This window comes from Motacilla alba, chromosome 2 (genome assembly GCF_015832195.1).
Source record: "Motacilla alba alba isolate MOTALB_02 chromosome 2, Motacilla_alba_V1.0_pri, whole genome shotgun sequence".
Classification (NCBI taxonomy): Eukaryota; Metazoa; Chordata; class Aves; order Passeriformes; family Motacillidae; genus Motacilla; species Motacilla alba.
In genome coordinates this window covers 113,190,884-113,213,687 of record NC_052017.1, presented here as the reverse complement: position 1 = coordinate 113,213,687, position 22,804 = coordinate 113,190,884, and the positions used below count along the sequence as shown (strand labels likewise).

The 22,804-nt window shown below is 39.9% G+C and overlaps 1 protein-coding gene across 1 annotated transcript; it reads left to right on the top strand.

The window, feature by feature from the left end:
* The first annotated feature begins 811 nt into the window (after positions 1-811).
* LOC119697688 (transmembrane protein 68-like) lies at positions 812-21,789 on the top strand. The gene is made up of 7 exons (XM_038128752.1): positions 812-1,085; positions 4,785-5,115; positions 7,494-7,658; positions 13,071-13,264; positions 15,426-15,486; positions 17,290-17,429; positions 19,448-21,789. The coding sequence occupies exons 2-7, from the start codon at positions 4,788-4,790 to the stop codon at positions 19,550-19,552; spliced, it is 993 nt and encodes a 330-aa protein (XP_037984680.1). The 5' UTR covers positions 812-1,085; positions 4,785-4,787; the 3' UTR covers positions 19,553-21,789.
* Positions 21,790-22,804: the final 1,015 nt, after the last annotated feature.

Sequence of the window (22,804 nt, the reverse complement as noted above, 5' to 3'; positions counted from 1 at the left end):
GTATCACTGGAACACTACTTGCTTCTTTGACTAATTCTTATTTGTAAACCCATTATTTTTTAAAATTTTTATACCTAAATCCAGGGATCACATCTGCAGCTGTCGAGCAGCCAGGAATGCCTTAACAGCACCGTGAATGCCGTGTCCGACCCAGAATGTGTCTGGAACGCTGAGGTACTGCACTGGGCACGAGTGGGTACCAGGTATGGATGCTGCTGCTGCTGCTGCTGCTCCAACACCAGCAGGGCTGGAGAAGGAGGATTGCACCCACCCGGCAGGTACCGGGGAAGGGGTGGGTGGGAGGTATGCAGTGCTCAAGGCCGGAGGGTGAACACTGGGTGCCTGGTGCTGGGGGTTGTTTAATCCGGAGATACGGAGACTCAGAGGTGACTTTATCAATCTCCGCAACTCCCTGAAAGGCGGTTGCCGCCTGTTGGGGTTCGGCCTCTTTCCCCAGGCAACCAGCGACAGCACGAGAGGACACAGTCTCAAGCTGCACCAGAGGAGGTTTAGGTGGGACATAAGGAGGGATTTCTTCACAGATTAGACATTGGGATGGGCTGCCCAGGGGGTGGTGGAGTCCCTGGACGTGTTTAAGGAAAGGCTGGATGTGGCACTCAGTGGTGGGGTCCAGTTGTCAAGGTGGTTGTAGGCTGGTCTCGATGACCTCGGCGGTCTTTCCCGGCCCAATCCCCTCAGGAATTCTGTGGCTCCGGGCTCCCGCCCGCGCCGCCAGGCGACGCCCTCCGCCCCCGCCGCCCCGCCCCTCCCGCTCGCGGGGAACGCGCGCCCCCTGGCGGCGCCCACCCCCTGCCGCCGCGGCGGAAGCGGCGGGCGGTGCGCGCCGGACGCGGGTCCGGGCGGCAGCCGCGCCCCCGGCGGCGCGGAGTTCCCGCTGCCCTGCGCGCCCCCGCCGCCGCCCCCGCTCCGCAGGGCCCCCGCCCGCCCCCGCCCCGCCGCCGGGAGCCGCCTCGGCCCGGCCGCCCCGCGGGCACCCGGCCTCCGCGGGGGCGGCGGGCGGAGAGTAAAACCGGGCCCCGGCAGGGACGCGGGGCCGGAGCCGGTCCCGCCGCCGCCAGGGCAAGGTGAGCGGGCGCTGGCGGGAGGGTGGAGGGGCCCGGGCCGGGCCTGACTCGCAGGTGCCTGGGCGGGCGGTGACTCGCCGTGGTGGCCTCTGTCACCGCCGAGCTCGGGGCCTTGCTTTAATCACAGGGGCTGCGGCGGAGCGCGATGGGAGCCGGGGGCGCTTGGTGGGGGCAGGCGGGCCGGGGCTGTGTCCTTCTTGTCGGGAAAGCGAGCCTCGAATCCCCTCCGTCCGCCCGCAGAAGGAGCCACCACTGACCAGCCGGCACAGGCGCCCGCCCAGTTCTTGGGCCAAAACAAGGGCTAAACCATCCTCTGACTTCTAGGGTCTCTCATGTCGCAGGTGACATTAGTAGGATTATCAGGGTTTTCTGGTACTTTTTAAGTTTTTTTTTTCTTTTTTTTTTCTTTTTTTTTTTTTTTTTGTTTTGTTTTTTTTTGTTTTTTTGTTTTTTTTTTTTTGTTTTTTTTTGTTTTTGTTTTTGTTTTTTGTTTTTTGTGTGCTTGTGGCAGTGGTAATTCTGGTAGAAACGCCCTCCGTAGCCGTGTGTTTCTGTTGGCAGGGACGTGTCGTAGCTGCTGCTTCGCAGTGTCTTTCTAGTTTGGAAACACTGGGATGTCCTCCAGAGGTTTCACTTGCACATTGCATATGCATGCTGAAATCGTGCTGTGTGTCGTTTACAGCAGAGCGTGCTGCTGTCCATAATCTCTTCTGTCCTGATCAGTAGGGTCCCAGTTATCCCAACATCTGCTGACCGCAGCCGAAGGCCTCTGTTGTAGTTTAGTTAAGGACTTTTTTGGGTCATGTGCCAGAAGTCAGTGACGGGAATTGTGTGTTAGCCTTGTTTCCACATCATAAAGCCTGAAGTGTAAGCATAAGTTGGTGTGCACTGTAATTAGTCAAATGAGAAACTGCGTCTTTGTGAACTAGTGAAAAATGTAAGCTGCTGCATTAGCAAGTTAGAACTTAAAAATGTGTATTTTGAACTGCTCAACAGCAAGTTGGAACAAACCAGTGTTGTTATCTGTTAGTGGCACATAAGAACTATGTTGAACCTATTTTCAATGTAGAACTTCTGGGCTTTTTTGGATCATAATCTGCCTTCCCTTCTTCGCTGCCACAGTACCCACATTGTGATGACCTTACTGCTGCTCTTAATGAACGTGGGAAGTAGAATCTTCACAGCAAATGGACGGGAGGCAACAGACACAAGGTGCAGGAAGGGGAACTCTAGAACTAGAATAAAGAAAAACATTTGCACCATGAAGGTATTCAAGCACTGGATTAGGGGCCTGAAGAAGCTGTGGGATCTCCGTCCAAGGAGATCCAGTCCAGAATAGTACTGGACTGGATATATCATTGGGCAGCCTGATTTAACTGGCTAGTAAGGAAGAGGTTGGACAGTATAAATTCAGTATAAATTATCCTGTGATGCTCTTCAAGATGAGGAGGCAGCATTGTTCAGGGTAGATTTGACTGTTCCTGAGGGAAGGCAGTGCTTTAGCTCTTACCTCTGTGGCTGGTAGCACAGAAGATGTTAGATCTTAGTTTCTGTTGCAGGTTAGCGCACAGATATGCAAGTAAACTTTAAAAACTGTGCTGATTGCATTTGAGGTATTGCATTGAACATTACAGGCGAAAGGACACATAATATTTTGCAAGACTGACATGTGTGAACAGGACTTTAAATTTACTTGATGGAGGATTTGGGTTTTGGGGAAAGCCATAAACAATCAAAAGTGTATAATAAGTGGGAGAGTGTAGATATAAGTTTTCTTTTAAGCTACATAATCGCCTCTCAGTTTTGAAAAAAATGCTTCTGTGCCATTACCCATGCTCCATATTGTTCTCTAGGTAGTAGGTGGAGCCATTAGAGAAGTCCAAGCATAACAATCTGATTAATATTGTGGTGTTGAATACTACTCCTAAATCTTGCTTGGTCTCACAAGTTGTGTTTCTTATACTTGCTGTGGGTGTTTGCTGCCTGACAGGTTCTGTAGTTCAGCTCTGGCAACTGGAATGAAAAAGAGCTTTCTCTTGCTCTCCCACACACTCTCTCTCCCATCCTTTCCCCCTAATTCACACCCCAAAGACAGGTACATGAATTCAGTGAAGGGCATGTCCCTACTGCTATGTGCTTATACGTGGCTGGAGATAAATCAGCTGCCCGTCACATTGTCCTCAGGAACATGCTGAGGAGCAAAATGTTGTAAGCCTGAATTAGTTTGGAACAGCCATGGGTTGTGGGAGCAAAGATCAGCTTTCTTCTCGGTAATAGGAGCTAGTTACCTTGAGTAATGTGGGTAGAGGCCAATTTCCAAAACCAAAGGAAAAGGGACATCCTTGCTCTGTCCGAATGTGAGGGAAAATTGAGATAGGAAAATAAGTGAAATGGGTTCTACTCTACTATGTGTTTCAATGTTCATTAGCAAATGTGGAGTAAAATTGATCTGCTTTGTAATTTTTGTTGTCACCGGTGTTCTGAAAGCAATATTATCTTATGTAGTTCAGTCTCTTGTTTCTGGAAAAACAGAGCAAGAGTAAAAGAATGGCAGACATACATTTCTGTCTAGGCATAGGAGCTTTGCAGTCATACCTGCTGTAAGTTACATTAATAAACAAAACGCAGCAGCTTCAAGCTTAGATTCTTTTAGTTCTTAGAAATGCTGTTCTTCCATTTCTCTCTACAAGCCTATTTTACAGTTGCGACGTTTTTTTCTTCTTAGTCCTGATTAGCAGAAGTTGGAATATTGATCAACCAAGCTAGAGTAATTTTTGTACCCAGAGGTATTAGGTTTGCTGGTGAAGCACTGTAACTAAAATAGCTGAGCATTCAGGCTGTCCTGTGTTTGTAAGGTGAAGTGAATAGGAAGTTGTCCCCTAAATTGTAGAAAGCTAAGAAAAAAAAAAGTGTTTCCAGAGTTACAGTAAGCCTGAAATTGCAGGCTTGACTTCTGTGGACACTTTTTAGGAGCTGGTATTGGAGTGGAGAGGTTCTTATAGATAGACACAGTCAAGCCAGAGCAGTTAAAACTCTATAGAGGACTTTTGGTGAACTTTTTTCGCTTGTCCTTTCTGCTGCCTCTCAGTGTTGTGCTCTGGGTCTGGACATGTCGCTAGCAGTAAGTTTCCGGGTACAAATTAAGGTCTTTCCAGGGCTGAGACTTTCTTATTTGAGAGAGTCTTCTTCCTGCGATGTCCTAGGGTTATAATGAGTGGAAGTGTTCAGTAGGTTTTCTTTAAAGGACTGGATTTGAGATTGTGCTGTTTCTTGTTGTACTTAGTGCTTGAGAGAAGGTTTTATTTTATTTTAACAATAAATTAGACTAATCAGTACAGCTTTCCGAAATTCAAAAATTCAGTATTAATTGGTATTGCTAACAGTATAAATGTTCTCAATCTGTGCAAGTTGTACAGTTTTCAATGAGTTAAAATCTTAGCCTGAAATTAAGCAATGCACCATCTTTCTCCATTGGAATTGTCAGCATTTCCAGTTCCTAAAAGTAAAGGACTGTAAAGATCAAGTAAAAGTTTTGCTGTGTGAACTCTTATGTTTCTAATAGATGCTGCTGGGATGTGGGGTAGATGGTGTATGAATAGTATGCATCAGAGAGGTTTATTATATGATTCAACAGTATAGGCAGGTCTATCTTTTTGGAAGATTTATTCATATACTTTTTTAAAATTTTATTTTAAACAGGAGATGACAGGTGGAAATGAATCCTTTACTGCAGGACCGACATCTATGTCCTACTTAACTTGCCTGACTTACATTCTGGAAGAATGGACTGGTGTGGAGGATATTGGAGATTATCTGAGTTATGCATTCTACATTTTATGGTTGCTTTTTCCACTTGTAGTAGTCTTTGTACTTCCAGGAGTTATCGTCATTCTCTTCTACGTTTCCATTCTCTGGCTTCATATTTATAAAAGGAAGAATGAAATAAAGGAAGCTTATTCCCATGATGTTTGGATAGGTGCAAGAGAAATGTTGGCAACCATATGGGATGGACATGGAAGAATATGGCATGGTAAGTGAGATCTGACCTTTCATTAAAAACTTCTGAACCTCTTATTCCTTGTTTAGCTTTCAAGATTATCAAGATATGCCTGATTGTTGCTGCTGGTGCATGCCAGTTCAGGCCAGGTTTTTTTTTTCTGTTTTATGAGTGTCTGTCAGTGGTGCTTGAGACAAAAAACAAGCAAACAAACAAGACATTGAGCCTTGAGACTTTTTTGAATGTAAGGTTTTTTGTCTTATGCATTTATTCCTTTGCTGCTGTAAAATGACATCTCTGTTCTAGTTGATTATATGCACAATTTTTTAAGTGCCTTTTTGACCTTTTTTGCTTTTTATAACAATTTCTGGATTACCTCATTTGACGAAGACCTGAAATGTGTGTTGTGTTAAAAACTCGATCAATTAACTGTATCATTTCAGGGTTAATATGTGAAGACTGGAAGTTTAATGCCAGTTCCCTGATAGCTAGTATGTCAGCCAGCACATGTTAGCATATTTTAATTGCACTTAACCAGTCTTACATGAAATGCCAAATGATGGCTGAAAGGAGCACTTATTTGCTTCTTGAAATTACCTTCAGAACCTGAGACTGTTACAGAACCCTAATTTTTAATTTATCTCTGTATTTTGGACTATTGCTTTCTCTACTAGAATGTCAAAACTAAGGGCCTTGTTCTTTGTCCTTCTGCTATTATTTCTTTATGAAGACAGACTTAATAAATGATTTGGCTTTTCTCTCTAAGGAAATCATAAGTCTCTTTCAGAGCCATTCAGTCTAGATGCAGCTAAAGGAGAAAGAGATACTTAAGAACAATTTACATAAAGAATAAATCCTTCTTGAAAATCATCTCTATTTGTTCTCTAGTCAAAGGGAAGTGGGTTTTCAAGGCATTGATAACCAGATGGTGCAGCAGCTGTATCAGATAGGCTTTGTAAGACTAAGATGTAACTTTCAAATTTGGGAAAGTATGCTACATCAAAATCAACAGCTACATCAAAGAGCTTAAAATGCTCACTTCACAATAAAAAGCTATTTACTTTTTTTTCACAAGAAAATTATTTTTAAGGCCTTAGCTCTTTTAATCCATAGTAACTTTTTCTTTTCATAAGGTCTGACATTTTATTTGTGCAAGAAGACTCTTATCCAGTCCTTCACTGAGAACTGTGACTTTTTTCTGCCCTGCCCGCTTCACTCTTATTTATACACTTGTCTTGCTAAAGAATGAAATGTTTTTCCACTTATTTTTTCCCCCACTTGATTCATCAGGATATCATAAGAACTTTCCATCCTGAAATCTAACAGCATTAATAAAAAAAAGAGAGAAAAAAACCAACCCTTCTACCAAAAAGCCCGAAGCTGCCGATTGATACCTGTAACTTTACATGTATTATGCCAATACTGTGTATGTTAGTTGGCTGGCATGGAGCTCAGTTAGTGGTCCCTTGGGATGGGACAGATGATACACTTGCAATGTGTTGCAGCTCCACAGTAAAATAGAGGGAGAAGAGCCAAGAGTACCTTCAGAATTAAATCACTGGACTTGGAATTGCAGACCTGATTAACTTTGGAAGATGTGACAGAATTTGGTTGAGGGGTGGTTTTTTTGGGTGTTTTCTTTTTGCTTGTTTTTTTTTTTTTTTTTTTAAAGATACTGTAACAGTACTGTTGGGTGTTAACTGAGTATGTTCTATACTGGTGCATTTTGTGTTAATTAAATATATCCTGCCTTGTAACTTGAATAGAAATGTGAGGTCAGGAAGAAGCTTATGTGTGTTTGTGTATTTTTCAGCTAGACATATATAGTCCCACATAGTTTTTAGTATATAGTGATGGAAAGCTGGAACGGGTGTAACTTGGAGAGAAGTAGCAAAGATAAGCTTCATATCCTGGAGTAAAAGGAGACATGAAAATGGATGTTATCATGTCAAATCTTCTAAAACAGTCACTGATAGCAATAAACTTTAAAAGGTTAATAATAGCTTGAAATAGTTGTTTAACCACTCTAGTCCGTATTTTGATTTCTCTTGAATGATTGATTCAGAGGACTTTGCAGCCTTGAAAACAGTGAACAGAAAAAAGTAAGGATAAATCATACAGTTTGAAATAGTGTGACTGGATGTTTTGTGTTAATGCTGGTTTTGTTTTTTTTTTTTTTTTTTTTGCTCTTTCTCTACGTGTGGTGCCTTAAATGAAACTTGTATTTTCTGTGAAGCAACTTGTATTTCCTGTAGATTCTGCAAGTTATCTCTTGACTTAAAATTGGTCACTTTGCTCTTATCACTTCTCAATCCATGTTGGTTTCAGTTTACCAGCTTGCTGCAAGTTAGTTTCTTTGGGATAGAATTGTATAAAAATTTAACATCTGCTACATTTTTAACTCCTAACAGGTTATGAGCTTCATGGTATGGAAAATATTCCTCAAGGACCAGGACTTGTTGTGTTTTATCATGGAGCTACTCCTGTTGACTATATCTATTTCACAGCTAGACTTCATATAATGAAGAAGAGGCGCTGCAGCGTAGTAGCTGATCATTTTGTCTTTAGATTACCAGGTAACATACTTCATTATAAACAAGCAGTTTTGGAATTCTTATTTTAATTTTTTAATTGTGTAATTAATAAAAATCGTCTTGCAGGAGCACAGCTTTCAGAACAGACATTTAGATAAATTTAGTGAAGGTTTTGAAACGGAGCATGTTCTTTACAAACATGAATGAGACTGGCCCATGCAAGGATGGGACATAGTCCTGTCTGGGCAACACTTTCCAGTGACTCTAGGATGTTTAGAAACAGAGAAGGAGATTTTAGGAGAAGCAGTGTTCTGCAATAATTAGCAAAGATTTAGATGTTTCTTTTTCATTAATATAGGCAGAATGAGTGATGTGAACTGATTAAGAATTAAACTGTTTGGAACAAATGCCCTATAAGTTAAGAATACTAGTCTAAAGAGACAATGTCTTTTCTTATTCCACCCAACTCTTACCCAGTTGAGGATGGCAGGCGGTGGAACCTGTGCCCAGGAAGACTTTTTGAGTAGAATCTCTTTTGGAGGAAAGCTAGAAAGGTGTTCAGCATGTTTGTGTGAAACATGAGGTGAAGCAAGTAGAAAATTAAAAGTATGTTTAGGGCAAGATTTTGGCTGGATAGCCTAGTGAAATGCACTGCCAGTTGGTGAAATTAATTATGTGAGGGATTTGTTTTTTTGTCTGTGTGAGATACAGTAGTACCCACTTTCTTTCCCAAGTTTGGTTTGTGATTAAAGGCCTGTCAATTCACAAAATGAATTACAAGGAGAATTCTGTAGTATACTTTGGTTCTTTTAGTAGAACCAACTCATATAAGAAAACTGTCTTTTTGTTGGTATAGATTTATTTCAGCCTTAGTCCCTGAAAAGAACTTTTTCATATTGATTACAGTATGGCTTTGCCTCTGCAACCTCTTTTGCCAACAGATTCATTTATCAGTGTCCATCAAATCTTTTGCATACAGATGACTAATATAACCTACTTCATGATGCACATTTGGCTCTGTATTGTATCTTTATAGGCACAGATGTTTATCAAATGGGACATTATGTTTTACTACTTTTTCTGCTTTAAAATCAGGCTCTAAGTGGGAGTATACTTGTGAGTCCCCCAAATACTGTTTAGTAGCATTGCAGAAACATCTTGCTGAATGGCTGATCTTGAAGAACTGGTTTTAGTGGTACAACATCCAGCTAACAGCTGCAGGCATTCCTTAGGGATTGATACTGAAACCACTGCTGCTTAGTGTTCCTATAGTATCCCTGGATGAGGGCCTGGAGCATGCACAGGAAATTCACCGATGATACCAAACTGGGGGAGCTGCTGATATGCTGGGCATTAAAGCTTGTTCTCAGAGTGACTGAGAGTGTTCTTCAGAGTGACTTCTTAGCATTCAACTGGTAGAAATATTACGAAGTTCAACAAAAGCAAATGTAGAGCTGTGCATCTGGGATAGAGCACTTCTGTGCAACAGTACTCTGGATAAAAAGGGGCTTTGCAGGAAATGACTTGGGATTCTAGCGGACAACAAGCTGAATGTGAGTTGGCAGTGTGCCCTTACAGCAAAGAAGATGAACTGCTTGGTGAGCTTTTTGTAGCATGAATGTGGCTACTGGTTTTAGTGAAGAGATTTTTTTTCCATTGATGTGGCACCTGTGCAAGCACATCCCGTGACACGTTGTCCAGTTTTGAACTCCCTGGTACAAGGTACACGGACACAATGGAGCATGTTCAGTGGATAATGTGGGTCTGGAGCACACAGTGTACAAGGAGAGGTTGAGAGAACTGGATTTGTTTGGTGTGTACCAGATAAGGGTGGGGAAAGATATTATTGCTGTCTTCAGTGACCTCGTGGGAGGGTGAGGAGAAGAGGGAATCAGACTCTTCTCACAGGTGCACAGTGATAGATTGAGAAGTAACAGAGACGTTGCAACACAGGAAATTTTGATTAGACATGTGGAAAGGTGTTTTACCATGAGAGTGATCAGACACCTGAACAGATTGCTTAGGCAAGTTGGGGAAATCTCCATCCTTGCACGCTTTCAAAACTCCGCTGGGTGAGGCTCTGAATAGCCTGATCTAGTTGAACCCGCTTTGAGTGGGAGGCTGGACTAGATGACCTCCCGAGCTTCCTTCTAATCTATATAATTCTCTGGTTCTGTGAAGGAATTAAGGCTGTTCAGGGAGACAAGTCCAAAGAGCCCAGAAAATGTTGTGGATTGTTTCAAAATAAGCACAGTAATCTGTGACTGGCAATTCAGGTAGATGCTGCTTCCCTTGTGAATCAAACCAGAAAGACTGCAAAATTTTATCATAATACTAAGGCTTTCTTATCTTGTTAAAGTGTTCAGATTAAATTGGATGCCTTTTCAGAAGATGTTTTAACCAAAAGTTGTTATGCTCAATGCAGGGGAAATGGGAAAGGGTGGCGGTGCATTTGGGGAGTCTGTTAGACACACATGGATGTGTCAGTATTAAGTATGCTTTTCTTGCATTTTGGAGGCGAAGGATATAAAATGTGCTCATGTAAATTCTCTTTTTCCTTCTTTTATAACTAGAGGTTTGCCACAGGAAAAAACAAACCAAATATCCCAGCTTTCTGGTTCCTTTAGACTCTTAGCTGTGTAGTGCTTGGAAAGACATTGACTTCTCTAAGTTTAGGAGAAACCCTTTTCCCAATGCATTCAGAGAGGACTGAGATTTCACTTGTGTTCTTCTCCATCATCCTCTGCTATAGTATGGGCCATTTTTGCTTTTTTGCTGAAGTCATCTGGGAGCCCTCTTTAAAAGGATGCCTGCTATTTTATGTGACTAAGACAGTCCCTCTCCTGTAATGTTCCAGAAGAAAGGAGCTTTGGCTTCTTGTCTGTTACATGCAAAAGGTGTTGCAAAGTGTCTTGTGGACTAGATGATCTGCAGATATATATGTACATATGTATATGCATGTATATATGTGTGTATATATATATATATATATACACACACATATACAAACACAACTATGAAAGGTTGGATTCAATGGTCTAAATGGTTCCTCTCTGTCTGGGGTCCTAAAGGTCAACCATGGGAAAATGATGACATCCTTGCTGTCCTACTATCGGGTAGCTGATAGCCCTGATGTTAACAGTCACTGATAAAGATAAAAAAATGTACATAGTACACAAGTTGAGAGCAGTACTACATGCCTTACTGGGTACTCTTCAAAGGGTTTTCAAACCTCTCTGCCAATACAGTCTTGTGGAAAATAGAGGAGTATGTTGGTGCAAAGGGCAGAGGAATAAAATTAAGTTTGAACTTCTTAGTGTCTGGAAGAACATGTTCTGCATGGCTGAAAATTTGTGTTTAGATAATTTTGAACATTGTTTTGTTGTTTAAAATGGAAAAACAGTTTCTTGGTTCCTTTCATGTGGTGCTACCTGGTACTACCCCAGTGTTTCTTCTAAGTTTGTGGTGACCTTTGCCCTGGACACAGGTACCCTGGCTGTCCTTTCTGGGCCATTATGTCAGATTGCATCTCTGAGCTGCTTTAAGGGAGCCAGGTTCTTCTTTGGTATTGAAGCAGAGATATCAATAGTAATGTGTGATCTGCTGGCAAGGCTGTGAAGCACTGCTCAGAATATAAAGTTGATACTAAAAGTCAAAGGGGGAAATACAGCTGAGAAATTTTGTGAGGACTTAAAACTTCCCTGGACAACTATTCAGTAGTACATTTTTTTTGTCTGTATTCTGACTATATTCTGGTTTTTTTTTTTTTCTTTTTACTGATAAATGAACTGGACAAACTCAGGATGTTTGCTTTGTCACACACACTCTCCCCCTCACCCCTTCATCAGTGTATCCAATACAGAAATGGTGTTACAGTCTTTGCTTCCTTGGAGTCTCTTTTCCTGCTCATCTCAACCATTTTCATGACTGTTTTGTCTGTCTCCTGAGCTCACTGAGAGAAAGGACTTGGAGACAGCTTTTTTACCCCCAGGTACATTCTAGAGAGCTTTAATTCATTTGGGAATGTCAAGCATTGTAAAATTCAGCTATTGAAAATCCTCCCCAAAAAAGCACCTGAAAGAAATTAATTTCAATTAGGTAAACTCTATTTCAGGTGTTCTTCCTGAAAATGCTTTTGGATGAAGACTGAGTGTCATCAGCAGTGTGTGAGGCAGGCACAGCAAAATATGAGACAGGTGTAATGCATCTTGTGTTCTGTGGCCATGTGTATGGACAGATCCTGACTGGGTATAGAGATGGGTTGGGAGTAATTATACTGACACTGCTTAAAAAGACTAGTTAGAGGTCAGAGTTTAGTTAAGAATAAATTAATAATGTGTTGCCGCATGCTTTTCTTTCCAAGCCCTTAGTTTATGCAAGCTGTAAGAGAAGACAGACCTCTGTCTTCTTAACTTTGTTTGGGCTCTCCTTTAACATGTGTGTGTATGTAGCAAATGTGTGTTTATAGCCACAGCTATTCATGTGTTATTAAGAGGCAAACTCGACTAGATCAGTTCTTTGTCCTTGTCTGTGACTGATAAGGTTGTTTGCTTCAGTGGGAAATTTCAAGAAAGAGAAGTAATGTTTCTCTTACTGCCCAGTCATCCCAAGTTACCATTTTGGTATGCACTACTCATGAATGCTGCGTAAGTGTAAAATCTATTGAACCAACCAAACAGGACTTATTTCCTGCAAACAGAGGTCTGTGGTAGTTATGTCCTTTAACAATAGGCTAGTTGTCTAAATAGATGTGTTCCTTTTGATGCTTGTAGCAAATTTTTGAGGCTCTACTGTTTTTTGAAGAGTACAGTCTGAATGACATGTCAAAGTCAAGGTGATGTAAGGAGTTTATGTAACCTTAGGTAAAAGACTTCACACAGAAGGTGAGTGTACCCAATTGAGGCTTACCAGATGCTTCTCTGTATGAAATGCCATCCAGGTACTCATAGACTGAACCAGAGTTGTTGCAGTGACCTGTAATGCAGAGAATGATGTATTTTCTTTGTCATTCTGCTCCTTATGCACTCCTGTTCTTTGCCGAAGCGCACAAAACAGAACCACAACTTTCCTGGTTTTGCTTCTTGCTCTCTATTTGGACTGTGCTATGTTTGAACAGTAGAGCTTGAGCAAGGAGCCAGTGCCCTTGAGTCAAACAACTCTTTGAAGGGACATGTGAAAGATATCACAGAGTGCTTGATAGTTCTTTTTCAGTTTAGTCCTGACTGTGGGATAACACCCGATTTTACTATGACAAAAAGCCATTGAAACCCCTAAATCTTCAACTTTGCAGACCAAAATCTGTAAGTTAGACTTAATGCTTCAGTCCCCCTTGGGGACTGGGGATCACAGCTTATTGGAGAATTAAGTTTTAGCCTAGTGTTCTGTGCTGGGAATCTGTACTCAACGGTAGTATGAATTAACATTAATTGTGAAAATGTTATCTTAACCCTACAGGTTTTAGAATACTACTTGAGGTATTTGGAGTTATACATGGACCAAAAGAAGCTTGTGTCAGGACTCTGGAGAAGGGCCATCTGTTAGCCATTGCCCCAGGCGGGCTTCGGGAAGCCCTCTTCAGTGATGAAATGTACACTCTTTTGTGGAGCGATCGGAAGGGCTTTGCTCAGGTGGCCATTGATGCAAAAGTGGTAAGTATGACATAATGGAAGAGAAGCAAAGAAAGCTGAGTTATTAGTATTTTCTTCCAGAGAAAGCTGTTTTGATTATCATATATTTGATGTTAGATTTCTCACTGTCATGAGTATGGTCTACTTGCTCTAACAACTACATTTCCTGACTCTTTTTATTGCTTTTGATAGATAAGAAGGCTTATGAGTCAGCTAAGAATAGTGTGGTTAGGAAATCCAGAGTTCAAAAGAACAAGAGATGAAATACAGGATGGTTTCTCCTTATAAGTATGTGCTGTTTTATACCTTCCTGGTTAGTATTGTGATGGCCTAGCCCTCCCTGACCAGCATGGTTGGGAAACAACCCTACATATCAGAGTCACAGAATGTGCTGAGTTGGGAGGGACCATCAGGATCATGGAGTCCAACTCCATGTTTCTGTTTGTTCTGTCACTAAAGTGTGGTGTGATCCAGCAAGGTATAGACTCACTGACACTTCATACTGTACTGGTATTTTGTGGTAGTGAGGGATGTCCAGGGCTGGTCACTGGTGTGAACTCTTCAGTTCTAATGTACAGCATTTGGCTTGGTCAGCAGGCAGGTAGTTATTCATAGGAGACTAAATGTTAAGGCACAACAGTGTGTGAGATATATTTGAATTGTAACTATTTTAGTAATCATTTCAGAGTCCCTCTTGTTCTAGATTTGTACTTGGAAGATATGTGCATATGTCCATAGGTCTGCATATACCTATTTTAAAAGCAAGTCTCACACCAGGAGATTTATATTTAGTTACTGTCAAAGACAGACTAGTTAAATCTCTGGATTTTATACAGAAATAGAATGCTTTTAAGACCCAAGTGTGCATCACTTTTCTCCCAAGGAAAATAACACTGTTTAAGCAGGTATTTTCATCAGGTTTAGATTTTACTAATGTATTAAAATAGCATGTGAAGGGCCATACTTGAGATACAGCTGTGATTGTACTAGTTGCATTTATTTTATTGGATGCGTGTTGATTCCCTTTATGCACTCACAAGGGTCTTGTAGCTTCATTCCCCCTAAAAAAACCCCAGAGAGATGCAGTAAAATAGAGTGTCAGAGCCAGGCTGAAAGTGGGAAAAACATCTTTATTTAGATTAAAGATGAACTTTTAAGTCACCTTGAATCATAAGCAGAACTCCTCATGGAAAGAAGAATTTGTCTGAAACATCAGAAAATGTGTCTAAAACTGGGACCTTCAACGTGTTGAAGTTGTCTTATTTCAGCAGATTTTTTGCCAGAATTTCTGTCATATAAACAAAAATTTCTACCTCTATGTCAAAAGTAAGATATTCCAAATAAGATTGTTCTAGAATAAAGACGTGTATGCATTCAGTTTAGGCAACTGCACTTCTTTTTATTCTCTTTAATTATTTACAGACTTTTTTTTTCCTCTAAAAAAACCCCAAACTTGATGCATGTCTGAAAAGTTACTTGTGCTAGCTCATCCCCATGCTTGTCTTAAAAAAGTTTAAAAGAATTAGTGTTCATGAAAATTCCATGAAGAGTTCTGTATTTCTGATGTTGCTGTTTACAGTGGGCACATACTATAAAATGCTATTGAAAAACTTTATATAGTGGCTGACCCCCTCACAGTTCTTGTAAATCTTGACAGCTGTTTGCAATTTTAAAAACAGCAATAAAAACTTGAAATATTCAACACCATTCCAAGTACTCATCAGCAGAAATAAGTCATGGACATGTATTGAATATGACACATCAAGTGTGAAGCAATACCATCAGCATAGCAGAGAGGAATCAGACAAGTTTAGTGTCCCAATCCTGTGAATCCTTCCCTTTGAGCATAACTACAAATTAGGTAAGAGGTTTAAGCACTTAAGTCACAACTGTGCAAACACTGCTAGATGGGGGAAGGGATGCCTAAAAGCTCCATAGGTTCTGAACTGCTCTAATAGACTTGCTTGAAACAGTGACTCATTGAAATCTTATGATATTCTTTAGTTTAAAACCTCATGGCAGAAGGTCACAGAAGAACTTCAGAATACCTGTTTTGCTCTCTATATATTCTTGTCTGAGAAACACTTCTGAAATTAATTTGCCTGTTGAGTTTAAGTGAGGTAGAAGTTTTTTAGATAGTGCTATCTTCCTTAAATTCTTAATTATTTTTTTTCCCTCCTAGCCCATCATTCCTATGTTTACACAAAATGTTCGAGAAGGCTTTAGGACATTAGGAGGAATAAGTAAGATATTTTCTATTTTTCTGTAGTTTATTTTTCCATGTGTGTTTAGCCTATCTCTGTAGAAATAATCCTCATATAAGTTTGAGATTTGACACAGCCTTGTTTCTTGATGTTTGCTCTCTGGTAGAGTTCAGAGATGTTATTAGGATTTAATATCAGCATTAGATGTGATATTGGCTCATCTAGGTTACTTTCCACATAACAGTGTTCTTTTGCACTAACAGTAGAAGAAAGGAAAAAGGCAGGAAGATTTAAAGCACTTTTTTCTCTGCTTATATCTGCTAGGCCAAGCCTAGGTTTCCTGCTGTCTGTTAAGAAGCAAAGCAAACAGGTTGGCAACTGACACTTTATTCCTGTTTTCCTAAAGCTCTGTGCTTATACCTCTACCTGTACTTAAAGTTTGAACCGCTTGAACTACATTTAATCTGTAGTTGCCTTTCTGTTCTGCACTAGACCTGTGGTTCCTCACAAAACCTTGCATTTGGCAGCTCTCCTTCCTTATCTCTGTGGAACTTGCAGTCAGAAAATGAATAGATGGGTCTTTTGTCTGAGAGGTCCGTCTCTGGGATTATTAGATGCCCACATCTCTGCTCATTTGCTAGTGTTAAACTCCCTCTTTTTTATATCTCTTAGTTATTATCTAGCAGAGGGGCCTGAACAAGTCTCCACACCACGTGTTCTGCCTCAAGTATGGCATCATCACCTTCGTCAGAGGGCTGCAGGGCAGCACAGTTCTATTTCTCTCCCCCTCTGTTTAAGACCTATATATTGCATGGAGAAAGCCAAGACCTCAGATGCAGAAGCTGGAATAATTCACACATATGTCATGTTGTGCAAAAATAAACAGCAGTTAATTGTTGCTGTGTTCAGGAGAATCCCAAACAGGAAATTGAAGCCAAACCCATTTATGCTCCTTGCATTCTACAGCAGAGTTGTTGGAGGAGTGTGATTTCTTGGTCACTGGAGGTGTTACTCCAGTTTCAGTAGTTTTGTCTTTGTTTTTATAGGTTGTGTACAGAAAATGCCACATCTTGATCAGTAAGGATTCTCTTATGCCAGCATGCCAGTTATTGGAGTTTCTTGTCTGAAACTGAGAAATGTAATATTAGTGTATATTTTTCAAAAAATATTTTCTGGGTACATTTGGGATAAATGCTTTGAAGGTGGCATGTGGAGAAGAATATGTCCTCTTAGAGCTGTTTGAAATACCTGGTTTTTCTCTCTTTTATGTTGTTGAACTGCAACCAGTGTGTAACCTGAAAGAGCAATTCACTATGTTAGCATGACTGACTTTTAAGCAGATAAGGCTATTTCTGATCCTGTAGACCTCAGTGGGACTGAACATGTAGTTTTCCAATACTAGTTTCTAATGCTAACCTGTCAAATGAGCTGAACCTGTAACCTATATTGTGTAGGATTCTCTTCCTCTGCAGAGAGACAGCTATTGAATTTCTCTCCTCTTCTTTCTTCTCGTTTTTGGTACTCTTTGGAGGAAAGATTTCACATCAAGTTAGGGTAGAAATAAGTCTGATATAAGCATTAATGCAGCTTTTAGGAAATGAAAGTCAAGGTAGGATGGCACTTGAGAAGCCACATTATTTGAGAGTCTGGGTCGGGAGATAGATTACTTTGCAAGCCAGTTTCAATGTAAGACATAGTGGGGACAAAAAACTTTACAGAATAATCCCAGTGTTTCTCTCTTTCTTTTTCTCTTTCTCTCTTCCCTCCTTTACCCTCCCCTGCTCCCCTTCTCCCTTCCCCACCTTTCTTTCTCCCATTTTCGACTACATTTTTTCACATTAGAAATACTTAGGTCGCTATATGAGCGTGTTAGATTGCCAATAGTTCCTCTGTACGGGGGTTTTCCTGTCAAGCTTCGTACATTTATTGGAGAACCCATTCCATATGAACCAAATATGACTGCTGAGGAACTAGCTACAAAGGTAAGATAGATATCTATATATGTAAATTTAAAATATTGAATGTTCTGATAAAAACCACTGCAATAGTCTTGTCAAGTGATTTCTGTCTAGGAGCCAGTTATAGAAATTGTAGGAATCATGATAAGTTTTGTACTTGCCTAACTCTGAATGTTGTTCTGAAATACTATATTTTTTATTACTGCAACTCACAGATGTTCTAGGTCTTTTAAAGTCAATTGCACCCTATATTTGCTTTGAGAAACAACTTGTTCTAAAGACTGAAGATGTTTGGTCAGACAAGACAGCTTTCAGTTGATAGAGAGAAACACTTAACCCAAGAGGAAGCATTCTGCTTCCTGGTTTCAGAAAGATACTAAGGAAGCCTTTCAAACATAGCAAATCTATGTTCACAAACTGTTGGAATTACATACAATAAAAGAAAAAGGTAAAAAATTTCAGTGCTTTGTCTAGTGTGTTGCTATTTTGTCCAGCTTCTAGCCCAGCAATTTAACTTCTAAATATTCCTCTATTTCAGATTTAGATGCCTTATAGAAAGGATTTTCAGGTCCTCATGTTTATTCAGTTTATTAATAGATTTCACAGTGCAAAGACATAAACCAGTTAAGTGGTGGAGCAGTGAGATGGAGTGGGCTGAAATAGGTATTTTTGAAAACTCCACAGATGGTCACTTATAATATTCTGAAAACTTCACTTGAGAGAGACTTTTCTTGACCATGCAGCTGTCAGTTCAGTTGTCTCTCTTTGTGTGTTTATCCTATGATTAGGTCTCTGCAAAAAGACTCTTAAAATTTTTGTCTGTAGTATCTTAGGTCCTGGTTATGGAACGCTGGTTGTTTCTTTTGTGGGGTCACTCTGACAGGACTTCAGAACTGCTGGCTTTCAGCAGAGAATGTGTTTAAGTTACTTTCAGACATGCATTGACATCTTAAATTATGCCAACCCTCATTTGTTTTCTGACTTAAGTTCAGATCCTGCTAGATAAAGCCCCTAGAATCTGAATTGCTTAGAATCCTATTTAGTTAGAGCGTTTTTGAAGTTGTATCTCATGTTTCAGGCTATGGCACAGTATGCATTTTCCCATTATATAGAGCAAAAAATAAAGCTCAAATTTTTTACCTAATACAAATTTTAGATCTGTGCAGTCACTTAGGACCAGATGTATGAAGTTCTTGTCCAAGGACATAAAAGTTGCTCACTTACTTCATATAAACAGTGGGAGCTTGTACCAACAAACAACATTCTACCAACATCTGCCCTTGCTGACCACTAGTTTACAGAGGCAAATTTCTGTTCTTCTGTTTCTGGCCTTAAGAATTCACTAGCCTGTGCTTGTCTAGGCAGAATAGGAAGTGTGTTCTCACCCCGGCTTTTGTATGTTGCCCTGCTTTTGAATGTTCCCAATATAGCTTTTATATAATAAGTGTAACTGGTAACTGCTGTGCACTCCTTGGCTTGTTTGTTTTTTGAGTGAAAGTGAAGGCTGCTGTCACATGCAGCTAAGTGCCCTGAGCATGTGTCACAGGACCAGATCCTTCAGGGGCCTTGGGTCCAGAGGGCATTGCTTTGTACAAGTCCAATGTGCTGAGACACAATGGTGTTTCCAGTGCCGCTTCTGAGCGTGTGTAGAAGCAATGGTGATGCTCACTGGAAGAGTGTTATTGGTGCAAACCTGGGCATAGGCAGAAGTTTGAGTTGCAGTACATCATGCAGGTGTTCAACATACTTTATAGACCTAAGTCTCTTAGTGAATTTACTCTGTTGTCGTTTGACTTTTGTGTGTCACTAATACAGCTTGTGAACACAGCTACCAGACATGAGAGGTACTAGTTTGTTGGTCTGTTTTTTGGCAGTGTTGTCACAATCACATCCTGTGGGCTTAAATATGGAAGAACTGTATTTTGAATTTGCAGTAGGTCTGTCATATATGAAAAGATTCAGAAGAGCCTAGAAACTGTGTTATTATATGAGTAGTATGAAGATGAGGTTTTCTGACCAAAACCTTTTTTCTTTCCCTACAGACGAAAGCAGCAGTCCAAGCTCTCATAGACAAACATCAGAAAATACCAGGAAATATATTTAGGGCTTTAATGGAACGATTTCAAACACAAAAGAAAGAAGACTGAGGTCTTCTAAGCTTAAACTTCTATAACTACTATTTAGTTATAATATTCTTAAAGTCACGTTTGTAAATTATTCATTCTTCTAATAACAGGTTTTAAATACTGTCCTAATGATACTGCTGTATAATTTAAGATAGAAGTCCCTTGCCCTTTCCCCTGTCCAGTATCAAGCTCAGGAACCTAAACTTCAAATCATTCATAATGGGACAAAGTTTAATTTTTGATAAATGCATTCCTACCTTGGAAGTGTCTGGGTTGTTGATTCTGGATTCGTTTTGGGGGTTTTTTTTCCAAGTAATACTGCAAGTTTTTATGTATATGGTCAGTCTTCCTTTTGGTCCGTCACTGTCCGTCTTCCCCACCATGATGGATCTCTAAGCTGAATGTCAAACCCTCTGCAGAGCTGGAGTCTTACTGTCTTGCCCCTCATCATTGTAAGGAGGTTGTGTGGGCCAGATCAATGCCATACAACACATATGAAAATATTCCTGAGATTGTTACTCTCACGCTGCTGGGAAACAGTGCACCATTTTTGGCCTGCAGAACCTCTAGCAATGCCTGCAAAATCTGTGTTGCGAAGTGTTTAGTTTTGCTGGGTGAGCTCGGAAAGGGTTCAGAGGAATGAAAATTGATTAGAGAACTACAGGGATCCAAGGACGTTTGTTATGGAAACCACTCTGATGCTGTGAATGAGAACCCTACAACACAACTAGAATTCCAAGCCAAGGCATATTGGATATCTGCCCTTGAGTAGAGACTTGTCCCATTTATTTCTCAGTGAATCTACAAGTTCTCTGTTGAAACAATGAGCCAAGCATTCAAACATCAAGAAGCAGAAATGAGAATACTGTTTAGCAATATGAGCTCAAAAATCTTTATTTTGATGGAAAGAGAAAATTGGTACAACACTGTAAAAGCAGTAGTCTTTTTGAAAAACAGAATTGCCATTCCCAAATACCCTTAAGATTTAGTATGTGGATAAACTATTAAAAATATTCTTCAAACAGTTATTTATGAAACTTAAATAATGAACGAGAGGGAAGTTCTGTATATTTTCCTTAAGTGAAAACAATTGAATCAACAGGAGAGAGATGCAAGATTGGGCTTTTGTGCACTTACAGCAAATCATATTATGTTTTTTCCTTAGCTAAAGCCTGTGTTTTTATTGCCCAAATAGGAAATATCTGAAATACTTCTTCTAATTTCCAGGAATTTTGATCTACAGTTCTTAAATTAACATCTGGGAACTTTTTAGTTCTGGGATGAGGACAAACTCCTTCAGAAAGAGAGATTTTTGCTATATGATGTGGTTGCCTTTAAATGTTGTTGGGGTGTGACCTTTTCCTTAAGAAAAATATATCCCCTCCAAAAAAAAACCCCAACAAATAACCAACATTTGAAAGAGAAGTTGTATTCGATGTAGTAGTCATTCCTCTCACCATTTAAGCACATGCTTTGCTTTATGCTCTTTTAAATGTGTAAATTAGTGACATTCCATAACTGCATGTGGTGATGTCCTATGTTACAAAAATATGACTTAATGGGGAATTGTCTATCAAAAGCAGCTCTCAAGAAGCAAAAGGCTTACTTACTTTATGATATTATTTTATACCAAAAACGTTTTACGTGGTGTTAAAATTTTTAAAGCTTTGGGAAGAATCATGGTATGTGAAAGGAAATGCCCATTCTGAAGTTTTTTAAGTGACCTGGGTTTTACTTCAAGGCAAGATTGCATTTCTTTTAATTTATTGGACTGTGTTTCAAAAATACTGTTAAGACATGTCATAAAAATACTGTTAAGACATGTCATAAAATACTGTTAAGCATGTCATAAAAAATGATAATGCTAAATTCCTGCATTGAAGTATAACTTAAGTATGATCTTTTGTTTACTATCCATCTTGGGAAAAATGTACATCAGTCTGTGTTGTGAATATCTCCAAGCTGAACATGTTTTATGTTGAGGTTGCATGTGTGTAAAAGAGAACTCAATCTAAAAGATTGTTAGACATGGACAGACATTGTTATCAGAGATTTTGTAAAATTTATTTTATTAAGTATGTGGGCTATTTGCTGCAGTTTTGTCCCTTTATGTATTGAAAGACTGTATTGTATAAAAATGAAGGGCAGTATTGGTACTCTCAAAGTGTTCATATTTGTATAGGCCTTTCATATTTATTTCTATATATTAAAAATATATAGAAGACACCTTTTGAATAAAATTGACAACTGGAACAGACTTCTGAAGTTTTGTGTCGTGTTTGAACTAAATGGAATGATATATGGCCTGTCCTGCTGAACCTTGAATGGTTTTGAGCAGCATGTCCTACCCCTGAGATGCCCTTCTTGCCTTGCAGTGACTGAATAGGGATGGAAGGAACAAAACCCCATAAGGAATGAAAGATAAAATAATTCAGAAAACAGTGGAATAAAGGAAAAAAGTCACATAAACAATAAAGTCTGAGTTTTAATAATTGTGGTCTGTGCTGCAGAGGGCCTTTACAAGCGCTGCAGTACCACTTCAGTTAAAAGTTATACAACAGAAAATAGGCTATAAATACTGACAAGTAAGATTTATTTGTATATGTTTGGGGTGTGAATGATTGCCTACTTTGTTTTATTGAAAAAGAGGCAGACATGGATAGGTACTCTCACAAGTAAGGTTATAGACCTGGCATCCTTTTAGCTGATTTGATTTACTGTGCATCAAGCAGAAGTATTCAGAGGGAATTTTAGCAGGGTTAGACTAAACCACGGATTGTCTGGTTGGCCTTTAGATACACTGAAGCCATTACATGTTTCGCCATGTGAGCAGCATAAGCAAGATATGCATTTTTAGGTTGTTTGGAAGTAGACCAACTGCTGTACTGACAGGTCTTCATCATTATATCTGAACAAGACCCAAATCTCCTACTGGCCAATTTACTGTCCTGTTGTGTAATAGCAGAGCTCAGTCTGAACATCTATTATTAGGATGCTTTCACATGAATTTAATCTCTGCAAATGCAAGGTAGAGTGGTTAATCAGCACTGTCAACACAACTGTGTGGCTCATCCGGTATGGGGTTTGCTGTACAAGTATAGCATTATGTTGCTTCATCCTATTATTCTGTGGAGAAGATAGAGCTATGATGACAGTGTGTTAGCTCTACAGTGCTTAATCCCTATTAAGCCCATCATGGACACTAGGATGCTTTTCTTGGTGTTATTTTGGCATCAAAAAATTGCTGTACCAAAAGTAAACGTGGAAGTGTGT